General features: G+C 41.0%; 1 protein-coding gene across 7 annotated transcripts in view; it reads right to left on the bottom strand.

Annotated features, from left to right (window-relative positions):
• DYNC1I1 (dynein cytoplasmic 1 intermediate chain 1) overlaps positions 1-25,972 on the bottom strand; it is a 187,491-nt gene that overhangs the window by 122,766 nt on the left and 38,753 nt on the right. For 4 of the 7 annotated variants that reach the window (XM_039549984.1, XM_039549982.1, XM_039549987.1 and 1 more), the window contains exons 5-6: positions 24,936-24,995; positions 20,834-20,949 (exon numbers count right to left, since the gene is read on the bottom strand). In XM_039549984.1, the coding sequence (XP_039405918.1) occupies positions 20,834-20,949; positions 24,936-24,995 (176 nt within the window). The remainder of the gene's footprint in view (positions 1-20,833; positions 20,950-24,935; positions 24,996-25,972) is intronic. The other 3 variants (XM_039549986.1, XM_039549989.1, XM_039549988.1) reach the window with 1 other exon arrangement.

A 25,972-nucleotide genomic window follows, 5' to 3' on the forward strand; every position in this document is an offset into this window, starting at 1 on the left:
TGAATTTAACAGCTTATTCTCCTAATGGACAGAGTTACCACCTCATTGCACTCACGCTGCAAATAATGACAACTTGTATCTACACAGAATCTTCCACTCTGGATGTTCGCAAAGCCCTGCACAAACTCTGCAGTAACATCTGAGAACTGTCACATGGCAGCACAACACAGCCACCTCTGGGAAGGAATTCAGGCAGCATACTGAAGCAGAAAATTAAAGAAAAAACCCACACAAACATTAGCTTTTTCTGAAGGAAATATTAAAAGCAGCATAAATTTTCAGTGTAGAAATATAGCAGAGCTCTTTTTGGTAGGTAACATGAAAGTTACGGTGAGACAATCAGTTGAAGAACTCTGGGGTTTCCTAAATAAACACAAAAGCCAGGGCCCCAGCAGGTGGCCAAGTTTGATATTCAAATATAACATTTTACATGTGGAGTTTTCATTACGACAAGGTTACCACATGATGGACAATCTGTATGTATTTGCAGATGTGGCATGCAGGGAAGTCAAACCTGGGCAAGGAGCATAATTCACAGCAATCTCTCTGCCTGAGAATAGCTGAAGGCAATGTCCAATCAAAGTACTGTCAGTGCAGCGCTCGGCGAATAAATGAGTTGCTTTGACAGGAAATTCCAACAGCAATTTTAATTCTGATCAGGCTTCAGGAAGTGGAAAGAATAAAAACACATCAATTATAGTGACAGGAAGTTTTAAATCACATGGCAAGCAGCTGCTGCCAAAGGACATGTCTGCCAGCTTTGTTAAGAAGTATGGTATTTTGGTGCGACCAAAATTTTACACCAAAGTTTTACAGGCTGACATCAGTCTCTAATTGCATGTTATCCCACTACAAGGGTAAGGAAAATGACACACTGCAGACAGCACACCATCATTACAACAAATCAGAGAGACCACTTCTTTTTTTTTAAATTCTGACCCAAAATGAGTATATTTATACCAACTCCAGAACACACCACCAATAATGATATGGAGCACATGCACATCTACCTCAATAAAGCAGGAGATCCCAGCAGCAAGGCAAAGAGACCATCCTCTCCTGATTCAGCCTCAGGCTGAAGAACAATTAGCACTTTAATCATTTTACATGAACTGCCTTTCTTCATTAATCCATGCTGTAAACAGTGACCACGGCAATGAATCAGTGGTGCACTGAGAGCAAGCCTGAAGCTTCCTACCAAGCCTGACATTCATTGATGTTCTTACTGTATGTTGCAGGCTCAGAGTTTACCAAACAGCTTCCTTCAGTTATATGGGTGATTTCCACCTTCTCTGTGCAGTACCATGTAACACAAACTAATGCTAGGCTAGATTTCTCATCACAGAATAACAGTCACAGAATACAGAGGGTTGGAAGGGATCTCTGGAGATCACCCAGTCCCAGCTCCCCAGCCAAAGCAGGGACACCTAAGAGCAGTTTACAGAGGAATGCAGTAGGACAGAACCTAACTAAGCTGGCCTGGGAATGGGATGGTGGGCCTTGGGTGGGCAGCGGGCAGAGATCTCAGGCTACATTGCTGATTTGGCTCTATGGGATCATGCTTCAAATGGCTATCACTTCAGGGAAAGTCATTCAAATGGATGCAAATTGTTCTGGCCTCACATTCAGGTACACTGAAGCTGTCTTATACAGCACTGGAGTGGAGAAGGGCATTAAAGCTACCATAAATGTGACTTATGGTCTAGCACAAAGCTGTAAAGCAGCCCAGCTATATAGGAGATTTAGAACACTGAAATAGTATCTTGATCTCAGTTTTATCAGTAGATATTTTGTAACTGGCTTCAGCAAGTATTTCTCTGCTAGAGTAGGAGAAGCGAATTGTTATCGCTGCCTACATGACACACATCTACAGGAGGTTAGTAGGACGTGGCAAGTGCTGTTCAAGGCAAGGTGACCAAAGAAGTGTGTTGACCAGACAAACATTGATTAACTCATATCCTGGATGAGTCACGTCCATCCTTATAATGCATAACTGATTTACATCCTTCACAAGTGAATTATATCCTCTGCTGTACAGCTTCCTGGCTCAAATACCTCCTGCTATCCCTTCACTGAAATCACCAAGAGGGTCAAAGGGCTCAGAGCTGAAGACTGTTTTTCAGGTGGACAAGCATAGGACAGAAAAGTTTGCCCTCAAAAAACGAAATGTTCATGAGTTTTTCTAATCACATGGACACAGATAGCACAGTACTTTCTAAAGTACTTTCTAAACTGCAGAAAGAAATAATTAAAAGTGACAGAAGTATTTATGCAGATTTAGCAAAGGTCACCAGAAAGTGTGTCACTTTGACAATACTGGCAAGCTTTGTATTAAGTTTTGCTTTTCAAAGAGAGACTTTTCAGTATAAAGACTACTGGAGGAAAGATTTAAACTAACTCTACATAAAATTTTTCATTATTTCTTTAGAAACAGTGTGAATATTGGATTCCAAAACAAAGGAAAAAAACCTGTCAAGATAAGACATGATACATCTTTTTATTTCATTTTAACTTCTACTTAAATAGTAAATGAAGCTAAAACATAAAAGTGCTCATAGCTTCCTGCATAATTATCCATATTCGGATTTCTCCTCAGGTGAGATTCTGTGGGCTTTGATCCAGGGATTTTGAAGCATCTAAGGGAGATACAGGAGCCAAATCTCGTATTTCTTCTGAAGAAAATATGGTATAATTTGCTTATGATTTTAAGGACATTCCACACATGGACAATCTGGCCGGAAGCCAGAGACAAGGAAAAATACAGGCTGACTTATTAAGTGTCCATTATTTTTGTATGTCTGTTTCTATTATTTTTTATCTTTATAAGATTCTCTTTATATTCTGACAGAACCAGTGTTTCCAATCCGAAAACACTTAAAGGATATCTAGAGTGTATCTTACTAATTGTCCATATTTTTCATCAAAACCACCCTATTTCACCCTAAAATGACATCAATCTACATACACACAGATTAATGGTGAACATGGTGGTGCTACAGGGTTGGCAGTTAGACTTGATGATCCTAGAGATCTTTTCCAACCTTAACAATTCCATGATTCTATGATTTGTATATACAGACAGGGATGTACAATACCTGACAATGACCACTCTCTCTAAACTACTTTTTGCTTCAATAACTCCCTAAATCAGGCAAAAGAATAAGTGGCACAGATTTCCTGTTTCTGCTCTCCACTATTGTCCTGCCAACAGTAATGAATGTATGTGCACAGATTTGCTTCTAAAATCCAGCAATGGCCTTAATCATCCAGAAGCTTCCCACTTGGGTCACCTAGAAGTGACATACGACAAGCATCCTATGGCACACCCTTGGATGTGTGCTTGGCTACCTTGACTTCCTATCAAAATGTTCTTAGCAGCACCATTTTCCACAATGCCCTTGGCTCAGCAAAAGGGCTGGGGCAGGCAGCGTTGCACTTCAGCTGAACTGAGAAAGGCTCCCTTTTTCACACTAGCTCATTCTTCAAGCCTCTGTTTCTGTGGCAGTTTCATGTGCCAATAAAACCTGTGACAAATCAGACCCTCGTGCATCTTCCTCCTTTGTTAATTAGCCACTTTGTGCAACCTATCTACAAACCATGGAAACAAATCCTTAGTTTCAGCAATTTGAATTCTTTCCTGCTTGATTTCTTCTCTCTTTGTTTTTTAACAGCAAGACTACAACCAGCACATGGACTCCTACACTTCCTTAGGGCCCTGCCTTTCTGCTCCAAAGGACCCACTGGTTCGCTGTCAGACCGTCAGTGTTCACGGGCTGACGAAACACTAACAGTGTGTCATGGGCGTACGCAGCTGAAACTCTGCCCTTGTAGTCCCAAGCTTTAGTCCTTCTCAGGTTTCTTCTACTTTATTCCCAAAACTGCTTATCAAAAGTAACTCCAGGAACAAAGGGTACTAGTTAAACATAATGTTATTTTGGAACTGGAGACCACAGGAATATAGACCAATGCCTAAAAGATTGACCACTTGACAACATTAACCAAAGGCAAAGAGCAGCACGGATTTACCAGGAGGTGAGTTACAGAGCCTTTGGTGTCAATACTGCATACTGAAGTGCATAATCCCATGATGTATGACAAAATTATTACATTGTTACAGCTGTGTGAGCCTGTCTCCAGAGAAACTTCCACACCACAATGGACAGGGTGGCAGTTCTGAGACTGCCACCTCCACGCTCACACTAAATTTAAGTTGCTGTGGTTTACACTGCACAGAATCTAGTCCACCAGCTGACAACAGACCCCAAGGACAGAACATGACACTCAGCTGCTGGTACACTTAGTCCAAGAGCTCCCTGTGTTAACTGACAGAAGCTCTACCTTCCCTGAAGGGTACATTGCAGATGACCAGAACAAGTTTATTTGATTTGCTCTAACGAGCAAAGCTTCATTGGAGACTGCAGTCAGAGCATCTGGAATCAGGAGCAATGCAACAGGATGACGCAGTAGTCTGTGGTCAGATTTTTTCCCATGTAGGACGGTCAGCTCCTCATATCCTTTCCTTCTGTTACCTCCAGGAGAATCCTGTTAATTTCTGAGGAAAATACCAATATGTCTTTGTGATTTTCAGGACTTCTCTACTTTCTTGCAATTATTTCTTCATTTAATTCCTTTTTATTTCTTCATTCATTACAATCTAGTATTTATTCACCTTCTTGTTCTGTTCCTCACACTTTCTTTTTCATGCCTATGGCATGAAACCTCCTACACCATGAGGTATTCTTCAGCTTTTGATGCTCCTTCATCTCTTCAGCTCTTTGCATTCCACCAAGTGCCAAATGTCATATTTTTCAGCATTTTCTCCAAACACTTTTTCTGATTTAGCTTGTGACTGGTCTCCTCTCCAGTACCATTTTGTTTCTTCATCAGTTGGGGGAAAAAAAGATATGGTGATTTACTGTTGTTATTGCTATTGGCTAAAATTTAGAAAATTGTGTTAAAGGTCAAAGGTGGATTCAACACTGAAATCCCCCTCCCAAGAGAACAGTCTTATCTCCAGGTCACCACCAATTATTTGTTTTCCAGCTGATACACTGATTCCCCTGGAAAGCCTCCTCTTTTAGTCACCTTCCAATGAAATGGTATAAAAGGCTCTCACCACCTCAGTGAATTGACCAATGATATAAAAGGGTGATGCTGGTAGAGGGTGATTTTGTAACCAATTTTCTATCCAATTCCTCACAACTATTAGAACAAGACACATTATTTATGAAGATGCCTTTCAACATTCATCTCAGTTTTCCAGTCTCTGCAAAACCACTGGAAGTCTGTAGCCTCCATTGCAGACACTTCTCCAGGGATCACGCTACTCCCTGTAGAGATGTGAGTTGTTCCGAAGTCCTATTCCTCTGGTCCAAGACATCTTGCTTCATTCATTCCCTCCCTGAGGAACTTGTTCAAGATTCTTGCACAACTGAGATCTCACCATCCAAAGAACCACAAAAATACAGCTCAGTATTTCAGTTTGGTCACACCCAGACTCAAGATTTTGGAAAGAAAGTGCTTAATGAAGAGCCTACCTCTTTTAGCAAGGGCTTACTTCTCAACTGAAGAAATACTGAGTGACAGCTTGCAGGAAAAGAACACAGGCCACTGTTCTTTTTAGAGAGCCTGAGTGAAAACCCTAACACACATGAGATTCAGAAGACTACGATTCCACTAACTCTAACCAGCCATGGGAATGACCCAGCTTGTTGCAGTGTCTCAGCATGTCTCATAAAATGCACTGAAACATTTGCTAACGAGGCTATCTGCATGTTATTGTTCATTTTTATTACAGCAGCACTAGGAGTGCCCATCAATATCAGGACCTTGTGCCTGGTACAGATGTCAGTGTGTTCACCAAAGGAGAACACATCAGTCAACTTTCTAGCCCCAACAGAAGCAGTCAAATAACAGGACCCTTTCATGTCAGTGTGCCATTTGTACAAACAGATGCTCAGCAGCACGGGTCATAAAAGCTAGCCCACAAGGACTGTTTCAAGGGGAAAAAAAAGATTCTTAAATTTATTTTAAGATTCGTATCTATGCATCCATGCCTGTGCATTTAACAATATACATAATTCACTTAAGTGTAAGAAACCTGCTTTTAAATACTTCACCACTGTGTCATGCCATGGAAACTACCTCAGGGCTACTAGGAAGGGGGTTCAAACATCCCTCTTATAAAACACATCATTATGCATTAGAGGAAACTTCATTCAACAGAGAAGAATGGCACACCAGCTGGAGGTGAACACCATAAACCACATAAAGTTTTAATTAAATTCATTAAAAATTCTTTGTCTCTCACTGTGTTTGGAGGCAGATAGAACCCTTTAACAATGGCCAGCACACAATCAGGTTTGTCAAAACTAATAATAATACAAAAGCATTTGCTTACCCTGGGACATTTTGAAAAAGTTTGAGTAACTGTATTATTTTTAATACGGGACATTTATAAATTATTGCAAGATGTGGCTGGTCTTGGAGCAGAGTTGCTGTTTCTATTCTTCACTGGATTGATAAAAGGTGTTAATAATAAAATGCACATTTTTAGCAGTTGCCAAAGTGAATCGACCTGGAATACAGGAAAGAAGCATATTATCCCCTTAAAATGTATATATATATATATATATGTAATGTATACATTTAGTAGGGCCTGTTGCAATAAAACAAGGGGCAATGGCTTTAAACTAAAAGATATAAGGAAAAGTTTTTTCACAATGAGAGTGGTAAAACACCGGAGCAGGTTGCCCAGAGAGGTGGCAGATGCCCCATCCCTGGAACCATTCAAGGTCAGGTTGCACAGCGTTCTAAGCACCCTGATATAGTTGAAAATATCCCATTGCAGGGGGATTGGATTAAATGACTTAAGTCCCTTCCAACCCAAACTATTCTATGATATATAAATGCATTTTTCATGATCGGTATTTCTTTACAGCATGTTTTCTATATTCTGTGCTGAAAAGTTTGAAAAACAAACACATTTCCTGCCCTTCAGAACTTGCAGTGCATCACAAAACAGGATACAACAAATGAGTGTTACAGCACCAGATCCCCTCCTGCAAACACATACATGCCTGATATCAGACAATCAAATATGTCAGGGGACTAATGATGAGCACAGAACATGCATAAACATTTGCAGGATTAAGCCTGCTAACAAGGGTAGAAGAGGATAGCTATTTGGTTGCCTGGCTCTTACGTAAATGACTTTGTTTTTCAAAGCTGGAAAGCCTTGCAAAATACTTTTGTATTTAATCAAATACAAATAAACTGATTCTACAGTGTACTGAAGGGCCTCACATGATGAGTCAGTGACAATGTCAGCTATTTAGGCTCATGGCAAGCACTTAATTTGGTCCCAGTCCAGGTCCCATTTTAGTCAGTGGGAGTCCTTTCCCTGATTGCAACATGAGCCTTTGTTACTAAATTATCTCAAGCTGATGAACTGCAAAACAGAAAAGGTACTTTTACTAACCTTTTCTAATCTAGATTCATTAAGGATAATAGTAAACTAGTACTAAGTAATTCAGTAATTAGATCTGAAAACATCCTCGCTGCATAGCTAATACATACGGCTTGGGTATTTATCCTTTATACTTCATCAAGACACTCTAATACAAGAAGCATCACAGGTCAAATGAACAGTCCCAAAACCTATGTGATATGGTTCAAAGTGATGAAAGAACAGATGAAAGCATATATTCCCCACGCTACGCCTCAGTAAACAAAGTCGTGGTTTTGTCCATTTCATAATCATGGTGCTATGATTTCTAGATCTAGAAATGTATCCACTTGATGCTCAGTACTCTTTGGGGCAGGGATTTTGAAGGGCTTTACTGTAAGGCATATGCCTTGGGCAAAATGTGACAGAAACATGCATTTGATGAACTACACAATACAAAAACTAGACTGATGTATCAAAATAAATGTTAGCACAAAAAGTGTAGTATTGAGTCTACACAATAAAGTCCTCTGAATAGTATGAAAACACTATTTAATTGAAGATATAAAAGAGCAAAGTAATTTTTCTATTTTTTCTCTATCCTATTGCCTTTATCAGCTGGGAAAGTGCTGTCCTCAATTACATAGGTTTCAGAGGAAAATAAGATGCCTGCTTTTTCACTTTTCTTTCACACAGGCACAAGAAGCAACTTCAAAGGGGAATAGCTAAGAGATGAAGGAGATGAAGAAAAGAAATAGCAATAACAGCAGTCCCAGAACTGTATCAGGGGATGACAGTAAAACACTTCATAACGCACTTGCCCATATTCCCATCACAAAATGGTGGGAATTATCTAAACTCAATCATCTAAAAATGAAGGTTATAGTTTGAATGTATTGGCTAAGTTTTGTAAGTAATGGAGAAAGGCACAAATAGAAGGTAATTTTTCCAGTGTTATGATAAATACAACAGATAGGGTAAATTGCCTTCTGGGAGGTTCTGTCTCACTCTTTTGAGTATAGAAAGTTTATACAAACAGGCTGATATTCACACCATTGCTCTGAGCCCAAGGGTATCACTTGGCAGGTGGTGAGATCTTGTAGTGGTCAGCTTTATGTATGCATCCACGAGTATCTGTAAATCTACAGATACAAAATAGATAGGTAATACATTATGTAAACATTGTATCTATAGCTGTACCTATAAGAAAATACTTAAATAACTATGTAAATATACCGGCAGCTTTTTAACACAGTTCTGTCCATAGAACAGAGAGACAAAAAGAGAAAAGAGAGACCAGATTCGTCTCCTGTCCTGTCTCTGCCTCCATCCTGTTACAACCTAGGAATGGCAGGACAGATGTTTCCCAAGCACACAGTGTCATAGTGCACTTGTGCCTGCACACTCCACCCGAACTCTGTCCAAGGCATTCTTGAAAATGGAAGCTCACTCTTCACTAGACACCTTTTCATGACTGCACAAATGAGAGCCAGATGTAAATTTGTTGTATCTTTGCTTAAACAGCAACTCTTACATGCCTAAAATGTACATAAACGTGCCTAACTCTTAGGAACCCTGCCTATTTGGAAATCCTGAATCCAAGCTTTCTGCAACACCCGATCTGGCAAAGAGGAAAAGGCAGATTACAAGAGATGCTTATTCCTAATCAGTACGAACTGTGAGCATGTTACAGCATACACAGTTCACATCTGGACCAAATTAACTAGTTCCACTGGTCTGGAAACTTGGGCACAGACTGAAGGACAGTCTGGGCGAGGGTCCATATCCCCCTCACAACACTATGTTGGCTTCAGCTCTTTTGGCCTCAATTATCCCCCCATGCGAATCCCAGCATGTCTCATGTCACAGGTAAGAAGTCTGTGAAACACGTGCAGGAGGAGTTTGTGCTGTCTCATTGTGTAAGATGATGGGATGATAGGATAGCTACCACAGGACACTGTGAGCCTGACAAGAAGCAATATGGGCACAGCTAACTGCTCCAAGAGATTATGGGAGCTGAGATGACCCAACCCATACCATTTGGCACAGGCATCATGGACCATTCTGTAGGATCACCACCAGAAAGACATAGCCTGTGTAGCTGGCCTGACCAGAACCAAGCTCCTACCTCTGGTCCAGGCAAGCCACTACCACTTCTCAGAACTCTCAGCAATGGATCTCCTCCAGAGTAAGGTATCTATCACCAGATTTTCTATCACCAGAAAACACGAGAGGAACTCAAATTAGCCAAAAACTTCAAAACATTGCATCAGATCCATAGATGTCAAGGCAAAAACAGGATGACTGCTCTAGATACCCAGAAAAAAATTAGCCCTATGTTATGATGATAATGAACATTCAGCTATACTACCAAACACTATGCTTCTGGTTCCTGGTCCAATAAATAGCTCAACCCAGACCACCTAAGACTTTACTGGCTAAAGCATTTGCCTATTAGGCAAAGCGAAGACTTGATCCCAGACACATCGTAAAAGAAACGTGAATTTTGGCTAATTAGCTACCAATTTTTCTAAATATGGGTGTAAGCAACAAGATTTTTAGTGGTTTTTAGTGGTAGTGGGGGGAGGGTCTGCAGGGGTGGCTTCAATGAAAAGAGATCAGGAGCTGCCCTGTGCCAGACACACAGTTCCATACCACATCCACCACAGGACACAGCTGAAACATCTGCCATGCTGCTGGCACCTCTGGGAAAACATGTTCAAGAAAGAGCAAAACACCACATGGTAAAGAGAGAAATGAGGAAAAATAAGTGTGAGAAGCAGCCCTGTGAGCATCAAGGTGAGAGAAGAACGGGGAAAGGAGGTGCTCCAGTGGCCAGAGCAGATATTCTCCTGCAGCCCATGGAAAGGACCATACCAGAGCAGATACCCACACTGCAGCCCATGGAGGAACCCACACTGGGGCACGTGGATATTTTATGAAGGAACTGTGGTTTATGGAGAGCCCATGCTGGAACAGGTTTGTCCTGAAGAACTGCAGCCCATGGGGAAAACCCACACTGAAGCAGGAGGAGCTGCTATGAACTGATCACAACCTCCCAGATCCATCCGTCTGAGTCACTTGCAGTGGATGGGAGATAGAGGAGCTGGGAATGTAAGACTGAAATTGAGCCTGGGAAAAAGGAGAGGTAAAAGGTAATTCAATTTTGTCTTTGTTTCTCACCATCCAAATGTATTTAATTGGCAATAAACTAAATCCATTTCCCCCTGGCCGAGTTTGTTTAGCCCATGATGGCAACTGACAAGTGATCCCCACCAACCCATGAGCTCTTCCATCTTCCTTTCTCCCTCATCCTGTTCAGTAAGGGGGAGTAAGAGAGTGGCTGGATGGGCAACCAAAGTCAACCCACCATAAAAGTACACATCTCCCAGCATCCTTTTGTTAAGGTAACAGGTCAAAGCAATTTTGAGACTCCACTCTGGAACGTTGGTTTCATCTGTGTTTTCAACCTGCACACTATCTGTGATGCAATACCAGCACAGAGAATTCTTCATGCAGTCACAAGCAAGATCTTCAGTGCTTTCTGCGTTTCATAGCAGATGAGTAGCTGTTTTGAGCATGTTGTTGCTGAGTAATTGGTGCCTAGGAGAGGAAGACTGAACATCTGAGTGGAGATGACAAGAAAGAAAACATGAAACAACCATGATTAAGGGCTAAAATTTCAAAAATTCTCCATTTGTGCAGTTGGGGCAAGACCTTCAAAGAAGTTCAACTCCAAACCAAGCAGTGAATTCTGAGAGTCCTCAAAACCCAACAGCTGCTACTGAGATCAGTGAGGCTATTCATAAATGCAGGGATCTGCTTGTGCCAATCACAGAGGAGCTGAACCCATACTGAGCTCAGATGTAAGAAACTCTACAAGACAATTGGGGTGAGGAAAAAAAATGAGTATCCACAGCAACAACATGCAATTACAGACTTAAAATAAGTATGAAGCTTCGTGGCTCAAGCTCAACACATTTTAGAAAAATAATGATTATGTTTTCACTTCCTGTGTGCATTAAATAGGGTATTAGCTTGCAGGAAGAGAGGGTGCTGGGTTGGAGGTTAATGGCTAGGACATACATCTGAAGTAATTGTGGCTCAGAGTGAATACATGCTAAGTTTATTTTAAATAAGATAGATGGGCAAGTGACAGCCAGGGTCTGGTTGAAAAGTGACATTATTTGTGGAGACAGTCTATTGTATTGCAGCAAAAGAGAATTCCATCTTCTATTAATAGTGGCCAGTGGGAATTCATGCTGAGACTTTTACTTTACTGACATGCCCATTTCATTAAAAGTTTCTTCATCCAGATCCTTTCTTCAGTTTTCAGAGTAACTCTTGGTGTATGTGAGAGAGCAAAAGGATTCTCTGGAAAGGATCCAGCTACTACTGATTTTGAGCAGGGATTCTCAAGCACTACATACAGATGAGATCCACAGTTTGCCATTGTACTAAATATAGCATGGCTTTACATGACCTTGGAGCAGCTCTCGGGAGGGAGAAGGGGGGCCTGGGGTGCCAGGTCTGGAGGGGTCTGCCCAGGTGCTGGGGTCAGAATGTGAGGACACACTTGGTGAACAAAGGCCCAGCTTGGGGTGCATCCCCATTCATCTTGAGGGCGGGCAGGAATGCGGGGTGTGCCAAAGTCTTCACTCGACCCAGCCCAGCCACTTGGCTCCCTCTCCAGTTAGTCTGAGGGCAAGCAGCTGACACTGCCCTAGCCAAGGCAGGTGGCCTCTCCTATGGAAATGAGCCAATTAAAGCAGACTATAGAGGGGCACAATAGGCCAGCTTCTCAGGCTGAGGCTCAGCTATAGAATTGAAGATAGAGAGGTGCTGAACAGGAGAATTTTCAGCTGCGTAATTTTTGACCCAGTACATTAGTACTGTGGGTTAGAACAGAGGAGGGGATTTTGGCATGTGAATCTTTTCTATTTCTTAGAGTCCAAGTGCCAAGGATCAAACTGAGAAGTGTGAAGTAACCAAGCAGTTTTCTGTACACCTTTTTAACACCACTAATGAAGGCCTTTCCACATTATGGCCTGTGTCTATTTCAGCCCTTATTTTGTATCTACTTACAGGATTAGAAAGAATAAGTGCTAATTAGAGCACTGAGGGTTAATAACTGCTACTTCTGCAATGCACATTTTTCTTAATCTTGTCTTTAATTCTAGTGGAGATTGGTCCATATTACAAAGCCAGAATTTGCGAAAGGTTACTAAACATATAATAGAAGGTGCTGGGTATTAGTTTTCTTGTATATACTGAATAGGCATCACCCATTAGTCTAAGAAGGAATTACAGGAATGGCAGGAAAAAGCATGCTTTGTTTCTGAAGAAAACAAAAAGCCATGTCTTCATTGTTCTGTTGGAAGCAGTGTTAACCTGAATTTCACCCTTTTTACATTTTCAGGTCTGAACCTTCTCATTTGAGCATTGTAATATGTATACACATTGCTAATTCAAAGCATATTCAAACACTACTGAAATGATACACAATGTGATAACTAGGAACACATGAAAACAGCAAATAGAGAAAAATTTGCCACTGTCATTCCACTGAGTGTTGACTGGGGAAATCATGGTGCTGTTCATTAGTGAGACACTTTCCTCATTCTCATGTTAAAGCCAAGTTGCAACATACTACAAGTCATATATTTGCAAATAAGGTTAGAACTATTTTGTTGCTTGAGGGGAACATTTAACAAATCAGCTCAATTCAGCAGTTCTTCATGTGTAGAACATGGCCAGGATCTTTTCCAGAGAAGAAAGACTTAGAGGAAGGTTTTCATTTCCAGCCAACAAAGAATTCAATTTGCATACAGGTGTTACAGGGCATCTCTCTGAATTCATGGATCGCTGCTAGTTTCAGACGTCAGGACACAGAGATGGGTCAAAGGCACTGTGAGATGACTTGCAGCTAGTTAAAGGAGTCTGAGGTCAGGGCTCTTAACATCAGCTCTCTTGTTTTCCATCATGCGACACCAGATGTACCAGGATCTCATTCAATTACGTTATTTCCCACTGCAACTAAAGGAGAAGGTTGGTTTCTGCACAAGGAGATTGACTACAATGCTTTTTGGGTTATTCTTGGAGAGAACAGCTTCCCATCTCTGGGTGCAGGATGGGATCCACTTGCTTAAAAGCACAGAGCAAAGATCACCCATTAGAATTGAGAAGGCGCAAGGAGGGCTGGCACAGCATGATCCTTCCCCATGTCTGCAAAGGCTCTGAAGCAGTACTGCTTCCATTCACAGAAGAAAACTGCACAACACTCCCTTCCAAGGCAGCACAGGCCAAAAAATGGGTCCTTGTTTCACATGAAAGACAGTTAAGCTTTGGTTTGTTCCTCATCTTCTGTTGCCTGAATGGTTTAGAGAAGGCATAGTTCAGCTGTGACACGTCTCCACCCTCATAAAGAATTACTATATACACTTTCTTGGCCTGAATTTAATGCAGAGGCACCTTGTGCAAAAGAAGCTAGAGTCTGCAGAAGGTCAGGGACACTTTGGAGCAGGAAACTCCTATGTGTATGTGCCTGGTTTTCAGGAGGCCTGCCCAAGATTTTGTTAAGATTGTGTAGGAACTGCAAAGAGTCAAGTTACTTGATCCCTGTAATGAAATGATCAGGGAAAAAGTCTAAGATCTCTAAAGAGTTTTCTTTCTTCAGACCTCCAACTGTGTGACCAGAGGCAATCTTCTCTCTGTTAAACCAGTTCTTAGGAGATAATTCCCTGAGAATTACCGATGCTTAATAAATTGTCAGATCTGCTTGTTCAAAACAGTTTAGCATTCAAAGGGCTCTCTGCATAAGACCATCTGAAAACCACCTTGAGTATAAGAAAAGCCTTTCTCCAGAAGTCTTTAGAGAAAACCTGGAAGGAGAAACAGGGAATGGGAGCAAATACTGAAGCAATGATTGCTGATTAATATACTGTTAGGCCACCTTTTAGAAATGGACTGGGACTGTCTTGCAGAAATGCTGTTTGATCCCAAGCCTGTTAAATATTTAAGGAGAACAGACATTTGATGTCCCCTTCTGCACTCAAACACCGAAGTATCCATGACCAGACTGTGGCCTCTTCATTATTCCTCCAAGAAGAAATCCTTGCAAGTGTGAAATGTATTTTTCTGCACAACAAAACCCAGAGAAACTAATTTCTTAAGCCAAGTCCTTATTCTAATTCTGTACCACGTAAAATTATCATGAGCCACCTGGTGAAGAAAGCCTTCAGAGGCACATACCCAATGTCTGCAGCTTGCCAGGAGTGGAATACAGACCCACCACACCTGGTAGCTGGCTGTTGTGGCTGTTCTGGAATATATGTATTGTAACAAATTGTACTTTACTAATTGTACTTCAATAAGGGATTGGAATAACAAGGGATTGCACCTGATTTCACAAGTGTATTATTGCCCTGGATACCTATGACTGATTTTTAAAAGTTTTTTAACTTTCCTAAATAATATATATTTTCCCCCCAATTTCTGTGTAACGCCTTGGTCTCTTCTCACACTTCTTTAAACAGCACTTGCATTCATACATCTCAGTCACACAACTCAAGCACCTTCTGTTAACTATAATTCTTGCCTCAGACAAAAGATCGGGCCAGCGTTTTTCCACAGATCACTCCAGCATCCCTGCATCCCTCCCTGCCAGCATCCCTGGGGCGCGGCGCGGCGCTTCACCACCAGAGTGCGCTGCCTGAATGCCTTTGAAAGACTTTCATGTCGCATTTAAAATCAGAAAAAAAAATCCACCTTGAAAACCTTGTTATTTAGAAAAGGAGATGCGGTTGTGGCATGAAAGAAGAGGAATTATTGAAAGACTGCTATACAATGTAATGCCTCATATCTTTGCACCACTTCATTCTAGTCTCATCCAATCTTGTACAGTCTGGTACAACAGTACAAATTAAGCTTTGTTCATTTAATCAAACAAAGCCGTCTTGAATCAGAGTGCTTATGCCAGCTATTGGGATCCACAGTACAACTCTGATGGCCCGCAGTTTGAGAAGAAAAGGCAAAATGGATTTTTATAGCTAACTAAGAACACCTAATGATACATGATACCGCTTAAGATAGAGCATAATATTTTACAAAATTACAAAAAATTATTTCAAAATTAGTGTCCATTCATACTAAACTAAGGCCCTGTCTCTTTAAAAACATAACTTCTGCTTTAACACTGATTCTTTAGGTTGTCTTCTCTTTTTAATAGTGATTTCTATCCTAGTTTTGCTTTTCAGCACCTCCTTTTGTTTACAACAGAAGGTCTTTGCTTTCCCCTTAGTTATGTCCAATGCCTTTCCATGACACGTCATCATGTATCCTGACACAGATGTTGCGTGCATGGTAATGCACAAATGTGCATCTGCGTTTCCCATTAAATGAGGGGTTCAAAGCTATTCTTGCATCCAGACTCATCCTTTTCAGACTGGAGCTGAGCTTACAATTCTCTGGAAGAGAAAAGCCAAAGTAAGCTCTTTAACTTAAAGCCCAGCTTCTGATCCGTGAGCTCTAGGCAGATGGGCCATAGGAAAGCTTAAGTATGATCTCACTTAGTTCCAGGACTGGCTTTTCCAAAGTACAGCATACATTCACAAAGCTAGAGCTGAGCTACAGTCAGGCACGGCAAGGCACAACAGGACTGGGGCAGAGTTTGCTGTGCTAGAGGTCTGCTGCACAGCATCATAAAGACCTTAACACCAAGTATAAATACATTTATCTATGGATTTTATCATGGAAATGATAAAATTCCAGAGGCCTGACTTGTTTTCACAGCACTGGGGCTTGGCAGTCCCAGCCAGATAACTTATCAAAACTCGAAGTAGGACACAGGCCTCACCGAATGCCAATGTATCACTCTTCTAGACACATTGCACTTTACTCAATAACAAGAAACCTAAATTAATATGGCTATATTAAGTGCTCTGTTACCAAGTTTGTCAGTGAAGAACTAGTCCATGCAATCAGTGGCACCTACAGAATTTTGGTTCACCCTACAGTAGACACTTAACATTTGGTATCACACACAGATACCCAAACTCATGTGTCTCATGAGTCTGAGTGTGAGCAGAACTCCCCTCTCTTCCCTCAGTGCTTCAAAAAAGGTAACTTTCAGGAACCTTAGTTCAGAGAATTACACTGTCAGACACATGCAGAACCCAACCCAGCCTCTGGAGCCCCACCTCCGTTTTGCTACTTCATTCCAGCCTACTTCCAGATGGAGTAGAGAGTTTATTTTTCTTCTTTCCCTAATAGTCAAAATACCCTTAGTGTTTGAAAACAGCACATAAACAGATGGATCACAGGTCTCAATTGTGTTCTTTTCCAGAACTGGGCTACATTTGTGATGTAAGATGAGGTTATCCTGCTCAGGAGGTGAGTATGGCATATAATTTGTTTTCCCCACATGAACAAACACCTGTTGAAGATGATAAACTGATGAAGTGCACACAACCTCCACTGTTCTAGAGAGTCAGATCTTCTCTTGTACACAGGACCTACTCTTTCAGGAATGCATTTCTGACTAACCTATTTGCAGTGACAGTCTGTCAAGCCAGAATGTGAGAACATCTCATTTTACTGATGAAGTAGTTTCTACTTCACAAAAGAGGAATAACAACACTCCTGACACTGGACAGCAAAGCCAGAAGGCTCACAGACTTTCTCCTTCTTGCAGCCCTTGGTTTCTGAGGGGACCCAGATCAGAGGAGTACCTTCCTTCTCTGAGATTTTACCTCCTGGCCCATTAAAGAGCAGAACAGTATGCTGGAGATGAGGCAGGCATCTAGCAGAGCCTGAACATGCAGACTGTTTTCCTGTCTGAAAAGTTGGGTTGCAGGCAGTCATACAGAGCTTCTTCCACTGCTGCACAGCAGTGAGGGATCTGTCCTGGGCAGAGGCCAGGCCGTGGCTTTTCTCTTTTCTCCTAGGTGCACCTTCAGCAAACAGCAGGTCTGAAGGGCTTTGGAGGGTCCAATCATTGAAGGCTACATGGGGCTGACACTCCTGAGGTGATGTGAGAGTCTCTGCACAGTGGAGGAAGTGTCCCAGAGACCTCTCAAAAAAGATTTGGCATTGTCTAGGTCTTAATCAACTCCAGAATGGAAAAAGCAGCACAAGCAAAATGTCTCTCAATGCCTACAAATACCTAAATTCAAGTTCAATTATTGCAGGAGGATGGGGAAAGTAAAGAGCACATTTTTTTCTCAGGCTCCAGAGCCAAGATCTGTGTGTTTTTGAAGTCATCCTGCAAGGAAGAAAAGAAAAGGCTGAAGCTGACTGTGACCTAAATAAAGCAAAAGAATTATGTACTTGTGATCAAAGGACTGAATGATGCATATACACATCTCCCTAAATAATAAAGTTGGTGGGGGAAATGACATGCCATTATTCCTCTGAAATAAAGCAAATTACCTGTTCTGAAAAGAGGAGTTAATCTGTTTTTTATACAGTGAAGAATAATGCCACACTACTTCTTCTAAAATTAGCAGCTGACAAGCTGAGACTTCAAGTGAACATAGCATCTGGCTCTCTGGCACCACATGGACTTACCAGAGTGAACCCTTCCTTTTCCAGTTTTATAAGGTTTGTTGGGCAATAGCCATTACCACAAAGAACATCCACTAAGCTCCAGACAGCAGTAGGTTTAAAGTACCTCAGAGTTTCTTTCTTGCTCTCTAGAGAAGCAAATGCAGAAAACATGATAAGGATATTTTGAAAAAAGCTGAAGAATACTGAATGGACTCAAAGTCCTCTTTTCACCCATCTTTCCAACCAGCTGTACCCTTCATTAGTTGTCTTCCAAAGAAGAAGCAAGCATGGGACAATCTCATCCTAAAATTCTGCATTTTGACATTTCCAGTATTTAAGGCAGGCAGTGAAAAGTGTGAATTCCGAATGCTGAAGTCAGACTCATCCAATTAAATAAGAAGTTTCTTATTTTCTATTCTCAAACTCTAAGGCTTCAGATGCTGAATAACTGAGCCCATAACTGTAGTAATGACTGAACAATTTATCTTGAAAAGATAATGGCTATGTTTTATCACATGAATGCATAGAAACAGTGTAAAGACTTCTTCTCTAAGCTGCTCTCCTGAGGAATTTCTCTCTGCTGCTTATCTTTAGAGTGACAGTATGAAGGGCTCAGCATTCATAGAGAGGCTTGGGAGATTGAAAACCTGAGAATTTATTTCCATCAGACCTGGGAGACCAAAACCATAGGGCTTATTTACCCCCTAGAGAATTTCCAATTAAATAGCCTTTCAATGGAATAACCAAACTTTCCTGAATCTCCTTTACTGATGCACAGCCATAATCACATCCAAGTTATGTGCAGAGAATTCCCTAGCAGCAGATTGGAAAGAAAATATAAGTTATGCTTTCTCTTCCTCACACACCTGAAGGAAGTGATTGGATGGTATTTTCTCTGTGTTTTAACATGTATTGCTGATGTTTCTTCCTTCGCTGTGATGACACAGAGAATAGGAAAAATAACAAATCCAGTCACCAAAACCACATATTTGACCTCTTCCATCACAGTTTTGGCCCAGGCAGCTTAAAGTGCATGATATTTTATGTTTCCACTTATCTTTGTTCACACAAATGAGGAACAAGTGACTTTCCTCTGTGCTGGGAGGACCATTTCAAACCACACTGCCTCTCTGCTCATTGTCCTGACTGCCAGGCTCCACAGCATCATGCTGTTGTTTGCGGATTTTTTCCTTGAAGGGTAGGAGATTGTCATCTTGTCTAGCCAAGAAAAGGATTTCGTAATAGTTGAAGAGCTCCTTGGGAAAAAAGCAAGAAGATCTTACTGAAAGAAGATGCTTCCTCAAGTGAGGCTGTCCTGTTCAGAAAGACAGGTCAGCTCATGAGTGCTGGAGTTGCTGAGGGACGCAAACACAAAGCCATGTCTTAAATTTCCCAAATCCATAGGTTCTTGCATTGGATAAAGGCCATGTGTCAGAGAGGAAGGACACCCTCTGCATCTGATCTAACAACGAACTCATGGTAATGCTCTGGGGTTGAGCATTAACTGGTCTTAATCAAGGAAGACAAGGACTCAGGGGCTTTTCTTGAGGCTTCAGCAGCCCACAGAGAGAGGAGCAGAGATGAGCTGGGCTGATCCAGGGAGGCTTCTGAGACAGCATTCAGCAGCCCACAGAGAGAGGAGCAGAGATGAGCTGGGCTGATCCAGGGAGGCTTCTGAGACAGCATCTTCCTATGAGCAGGCAAAGCTCTCTGGACACACTGCTCAAGGAGCATCATCCAAGCAAAAGGGCTGTCTGTGTTTGAAGGTACTATTTCAGTCCACAGATGACCAGAGTAAACTTGTGCTCCAGGATAGCAGAATCTGAGCATCTAGCTCAGCAGTTTCTATTTCTGGTCCCTAAGGCAGCTGCCTTCCTAATGCAGACCTGGTAACCCAGTTGCAGAAGAAAGCTAGCTATGTTTTTCACTCTGTTTTCCCTGACAGTAACTTATATTTAGACAGATTTACCACCACCACCACCACATTTTGAACCTACTTGAGTGTTTTTCTTCTCTGAATGAAGCTTGGTAAAGTTCTACACTATCTTCGGCAGAAAATTACTTGGTTGTTGAACTTTTCTTGATCCTTCATTGTTAACAGTAAAAATTATGGTCAAGACTGATATGAGCTTTTCCTCTTCTATCTGCTTTGTTCTAGTGCATAAACAACATCAGGCTAATGTACAGTTTTGCTTTCAGTTTAAATGGCACCACTGACCTGCGTTCAGCATCCTGCAGTACAGCACTGGCAGATCAGCACCCCCCTGCCACTCTGTGTATTTACTTATCAACGGGAGAGCCAAACAGCCAACAAACAGCTCCATGAGTACAGATGCCAGCATGGTGTCAGCAGAGAGAAAGTAGGACTGTCCATATCAGAGTATGCAAACCTCCTTTTTCGGTACATGGAGCTAAGCTGCAATTTCTCCCTAAGCTTCACCTACAGCAGGGGGACACAATTACAGTGACCAAACAACTGAGGGCAACTTTCCAACACTGCCTCTTTACAAAGCACAGAATTAATAACTTCCTTGGGAAAGCAAAAAAAAATCGAAGCACTATTTTAACTACATTCATAATGATTTATTTGGAAAAATGTTCTCATTAAACTTCTATCTGAGCACAACCCATTGTAAGTCAGAAGTAGTTTGGTTCCACCTGCATTTAAAGTGATTTTTATAACTCTTGTCATCAGAACAGCCATTAATCACATAAACAATACCTGGCTTGCAGAAAATACATGATAAGCAGCCATGTTATGACTTACTATTATTTTTATTACATTCTTTAACTCAAATGCAAATTTTCTATTAATTTTTTTTAAAAAACTGTAAATCTTACCTTCAGATTGATGCGTGGCAAGAGGTGTCTGCGTCTCCTTGGAGTATGATACCACCTCCCGAGGTAAGAAATCAACTTGGGTAATCTTTGACACCCCTAGTTTGTGCAGTCTGCGTCTAAGGTGGAATACATGACATCAAAAGGTTAGTCATGTTAAATGTAAATCAGCAGCAGGAACAAATGTTTGCTGTTATGAACAAGAGAAAAAAATACTTCAGTGTTTGTTAAGATGATACACAATACAGTATGCATGAGAAGTACAATATTGCAGTGAAGAAAATTAACCTGGGAACCATTTGCCATAATAAAGTACAGTTGTTGAACCTCTAGATCATGCTGCTGAGAGGGATTGTAAATGGGAGAGAGAAATGGCCTGCTTGTGCCCCTCTTAACTGCAACAAAATTCTCTTTCATACCATCATTACTATGATGTTCTGCCTGCTCAAAGGAGTTCATCCTCAGCCTGGGATACAGAGTTGTGGAAAGGGAACAGTGGTGTTTAAACCAGGATGGATTAGGACTGCCAAATGTTCAGCTGGGCGCAGTAACAGAGTCTTTAACTGGCAAGGTGGGCAATTTCTATAAAGAAGGAGATTCTCCCTTCCACAGAAGTCATTAATAGCGGCATTGATGTAGGTTTATGATTAGTGGAGTCTTAAAGCTAGGGCTGGAGGAGAGCTAAAACACAACCAGAGCAGGGCCACTATAGCCTTCTGTTTTGTCTACTTCCCTTACTTTAAATAAACCATATGAAATAAAACAGGGAAGCAAGCTAACTGTAAGTGAAAAAGAAGAGAGGCAGCTGAGCATGGTCATGAACACTTTTAGTTCTCAGAGTTCACTCAGCAGGGAGGGAAAAAATCAGTTTATTTCCTGAATATTATTTGACTCACTGCAGGGAGTGAAGAATATACAAATGGTTACTTGGAAGTGTTTTACTGGAAAAAATGCCAATTTTCAGCAGAGAAAAGAATGCAAATGTAATAAACAAATGAACTAAGACCAGTTACCTATATCAACAAGTGTGAGCATGCTTGTGCATTTATGGGGAAATAAATTCCTGGACACAATGTTTCTCAACTTGTCACATTATTGAAGAGAACAATTTGGAAAAGCAGAAAATTCTTACACATTATCCATATCCTCTTCGTTTTCCAGATTGCCAGAAGAACAGGAGTCAAAGGGGTTCTGATCTAATTAATTTACAGTGGTTTAGGTATTCAATTAAGATTGATGTCTGAAAGGAAATGCGAGTCTCAAAAGGAAACTGACATCACTGGGTAGCACCTACTGAAGTTTTCAGCTGATTAACGCTACATCGGCTATATTTTTTCTAATCTATTTTACTGCCGCAGTTGTTATTAAACTGACTGCAACTAGATTCAGCAGGTAATCAGTACAAATCAGCTGTATTGTGAAACAAACCACTAGAGCAGAAACAGTTGTAGCTCTGAGTCTTTCCTCTTTTCAAAGAAGAAAAATTAACAAGTCTCCCTCCTTACAACCATCTCTGACTTTGCCAATATGAACAAAATCCTACAATTGTCCAAAAATTCTACAGAAAAACTTCTACCTCATTACTGGGGGCAGAAAAGTTTCTTCAGCTAGCAGAGGTTTCAGTAGTTTGACATTTTTGTAGGTGCTTTAACTTAGGGTCCGTGTGAATTCAATCTTTAATAAGTATCTCACCCCAGACAACTCTCATGTGCTTTTGCTCCCCTCAGCACCAGATGTGCAATCTCTGTTGCCTGCTTGGTCAGTTTGACTTCCCTACGTAACCAGTCTCCTACTGCCCCAGGCTACTCTTCCCATTTACTGAGGTTCTTAAGCCTTTGCATTGAAAGAGTCTCTTGACAGTGGTCTTGGTTAAGTATAATCCCTAATTAATTGTCTAATCTGGACCTAATTAGAACCTCACCTAATTCTAAAACAGCTTCACATGAGGTCACTCCGTATCTCCTGGACTGCCTGAGGATGGGGAACATGACCCTAACAGAGAGCAGGATTTAACCCCTAGCTGGGTGTATTGAACCTCTTTGCACACTGTATCCCAGAAGTGAGCTACTTCCCACAGCACTGTGCTGAGACAACGTGTGGAATTTTTCATCTAAAACACTTCCAATTCAGGAATTGCTGGTGCCTGTACAAATGCCTTGTGCCACCCATATTCTGGTAATCACTGCTGAAGACTGGGAGATCTTTCTTTATCTGAAGGAACACGATCTACTGATTGCTTTTTGCCTGTGTCAAGCCACCTCTAATGGTTCTCATGTTACTAAAAGTTGGCCTAGCCTTTGGTCCCAAGCACTTACGGACAACTGGAGCATCCTTTCAGTATCTGGACTCCACCAGATATGGGCTGTAATGTTCTAGTCTCTAGTTCTTTTTAGGGCAACACTAAATGGTCTATTGTTTTCCCATCCCCATTTTTCATCTGAGATGCTCATAATTCTCATAAATTCAATGAATATTCATCTTAAAGAGCACATAAGCTTGGAAAGATTCCTTTCCAAACTGCCAATGGGATGTCAGTAGGAGGATAGTGACTAAAACCCAGGCATTAAAATTGGTTCTTCTGTCCACAGGTATCACAAGAAAGATATATCTGCTAGAAGTGTTTTGCTATACACATCATTTAATTGCTGACTGCAGGATTTCTCTTGCATTGGTTTTGTTGGGGGTTTTTTTGCCCTACTCTCAGGACACCAGAGGGAAGTTTAACTCTGCCTTAGGTTTGAAGACAGTTTTCTTTCAAAAGGGGCAGGACTTTCATTAAAATGTACGCCTGTGGATTTGCTCTTTGGCATGCCTCTTTTCTGTCTTTGCACTGACCACTCATAAATGATTGAAGTCCTGTAGCTACATACAGGGTTATCTTTTCACGAGTCAAATAAAGGAACTTGCTTTGCACAGCTGTTTGAGAAACCTTGCTCCTAGGAGTGCTTATCTTTTAATCCAAACTTCTGTAAAAAAAGCAGCTGGGATTTCTAAAAGGTTTCTGTAGGTTAAAATAGCTCAAAAAACTCTACCTTTTTGGTACAGCCCAGCCAGAGTTGCAGAACTGTGACCTATTTGAAGTCACACTCACATGAAAAACTACAAATATTCCTAGGAGTTCTGGATATGGAGAAATATTTTTGTTTAGAAAGCTCCCTGGATATTTTCCTTCCGATCTTTCCTAGTGAATAGACCCAACACACCTAACTGCAGCTGGGAGCACTGTCAATCAGCTAAAGGGAAGCTGTTGTTTTTCTTACAGAATGCTGAATGAAGTAGCACATGAACAAATAAAAGCACAAGACACCTGCTTGGAGACTCAAAACAACCCCCTAAGTTCTTTGGGAGAGCAAATTTTTCAGTGTAGTGATTTGGTTTTGCCTATGACTCATGCTCTGAAGAACTTGAGGTACTGCTACCTATCCTTTTAGAGGAACAGTTTATCCTGAATACCTCTGCAGGCAAGCATTTCTACATTATCTAAATTAACTATTTTTTTCACTTGTATGGCATAAAGAAGTTCCATCCCAAACTATGAAATATTAATTTTAGTTCTATTACAATTTTAGAAAAGTTTGATAGGCCTGAACTTAACTAAGATGCCAATTATTCTTGGACTATGATCATACTTAAATGCCCAATTTTAAATGCATACACAGCTCCTAAGAGAAAAGGGGACATCATTACTGCATGTGGAAACAGCATAACTATAGCAGGCAGAAAGGAGGGGCAAAAGTATCTTGCAAATGATTCAGAGAGAACAGTCTGAATCAACAGGTACAAACAAAATCAATGTAACTATACATGCACATATATGCCACAATAATAACATTTCATCTGAAATGAAATAGTTATTTGTATTGTGTTTCAGGCAACAGAAACAGCAATTTATCTTTTCATAAGCTTGTTTAAATAGTTGGGGTTTTTTTTCCACAAAGATGAATTTGCTGAAGCTTCTTATTTATGAAACTAAAAAAAGGAAACTTAAATTATGGTCTTTTTGAGTCAAAAAAGCAAATGAAAATCACATACAACCAGCTCAACTAGGAAGCATTTTCAACACAATTCTTGCAAAGAAATGATAACAAAAAGAGCTGACATATACCCAAGTTCAGAGTCAGACTGGAGTTGCAGCACTGAGGGGTCTGTGTCCCATTGCAAGGTCCTAGGGTGGTAATCAGCCGTGCAGCGTGAAGGGGAGGGAAAAAAAGAACACACAGAATTAACTGAAAGGATGAACAAAACCCCATCTCCTTAGTTACATGCTCTATGTAGTACATTCAACCTCCAAGTGCAAGCGACAGACACCGTATGTCAAACAAGGTTTGTACGCCAAACTGAGACAGGGCAGGAAATTTATTAAAATTGCATATTATTGATAAACAAAGGAAAGAAGCTGGATTTTCTGTCACATATTGATTAATGAGACATGGGGTGGTTTTTTCTTCCTTTTCCTGAAAAATTTCTAACTCTTACTCAGGTTGATGGATTCACAACAATCTGTAAAATCTGCAGGCACAATTTATTTATGTTTTTGTTATAAGGTAGACTGAGAATTTGCCATGAACTCCACTGAAGAGTTTATCCCTCCACACACTCCTGAGACAGACAGTAATCCATCCTGTACAACACTGCTCTGGGCATGAACATCACGTAGTGCATATAACAAACAGCACACTGATACCAGCTCTGACATACTCTGAGGGCATCTGGGACAAACAAATAAATACTTCTTCTTTTCCTCCAGATAAAATTCCTGGGGAAGAGGGCAATAATACATCTGGGAAAATCAGTTCTATTACAATCTCTTAATGGGCTGCTGTCAGATGAGGCTATCACCAAATGTACAAATGTTCTAGTGGCGTGGTCTGAAGGGAAGAGGTTGCTCCTTGCATAGCAGGGCACCTTGCCATGCTGACAGCTCTAAAACACCTTGCAAACATTCACAGAGCCTTCACGGAGTCTTGTGAAATACTCAGAATCCTCCAATTTAGAAATGCAAAAATTGACATATTGAGGCCAACATTTTCAAAAATGCTTGCTCCTTCCTCTGTCTTAATTTTACTTTATTTTTCCACACCCAGGAAGCCACATCTTACATGCAAGAAAACTGCTGGAATCCATGACAGAATCAGGAACACA

Source organism: Corvus cornix, chromosome 2, assembly GCF_000738735.6.
Source record: "Corvus cornix cornix isolate S_Up_H32 chromosome 2, ASM73873v5, whole genome shotgun sequence".
In the NCBI taxonomy this organism is placed as follows: domain Eukaryota; kingdom Metazoa; phylum Chordata; class Aves; order Passeriformes; family Corvidae; genus Corvus; species Corvus cornix.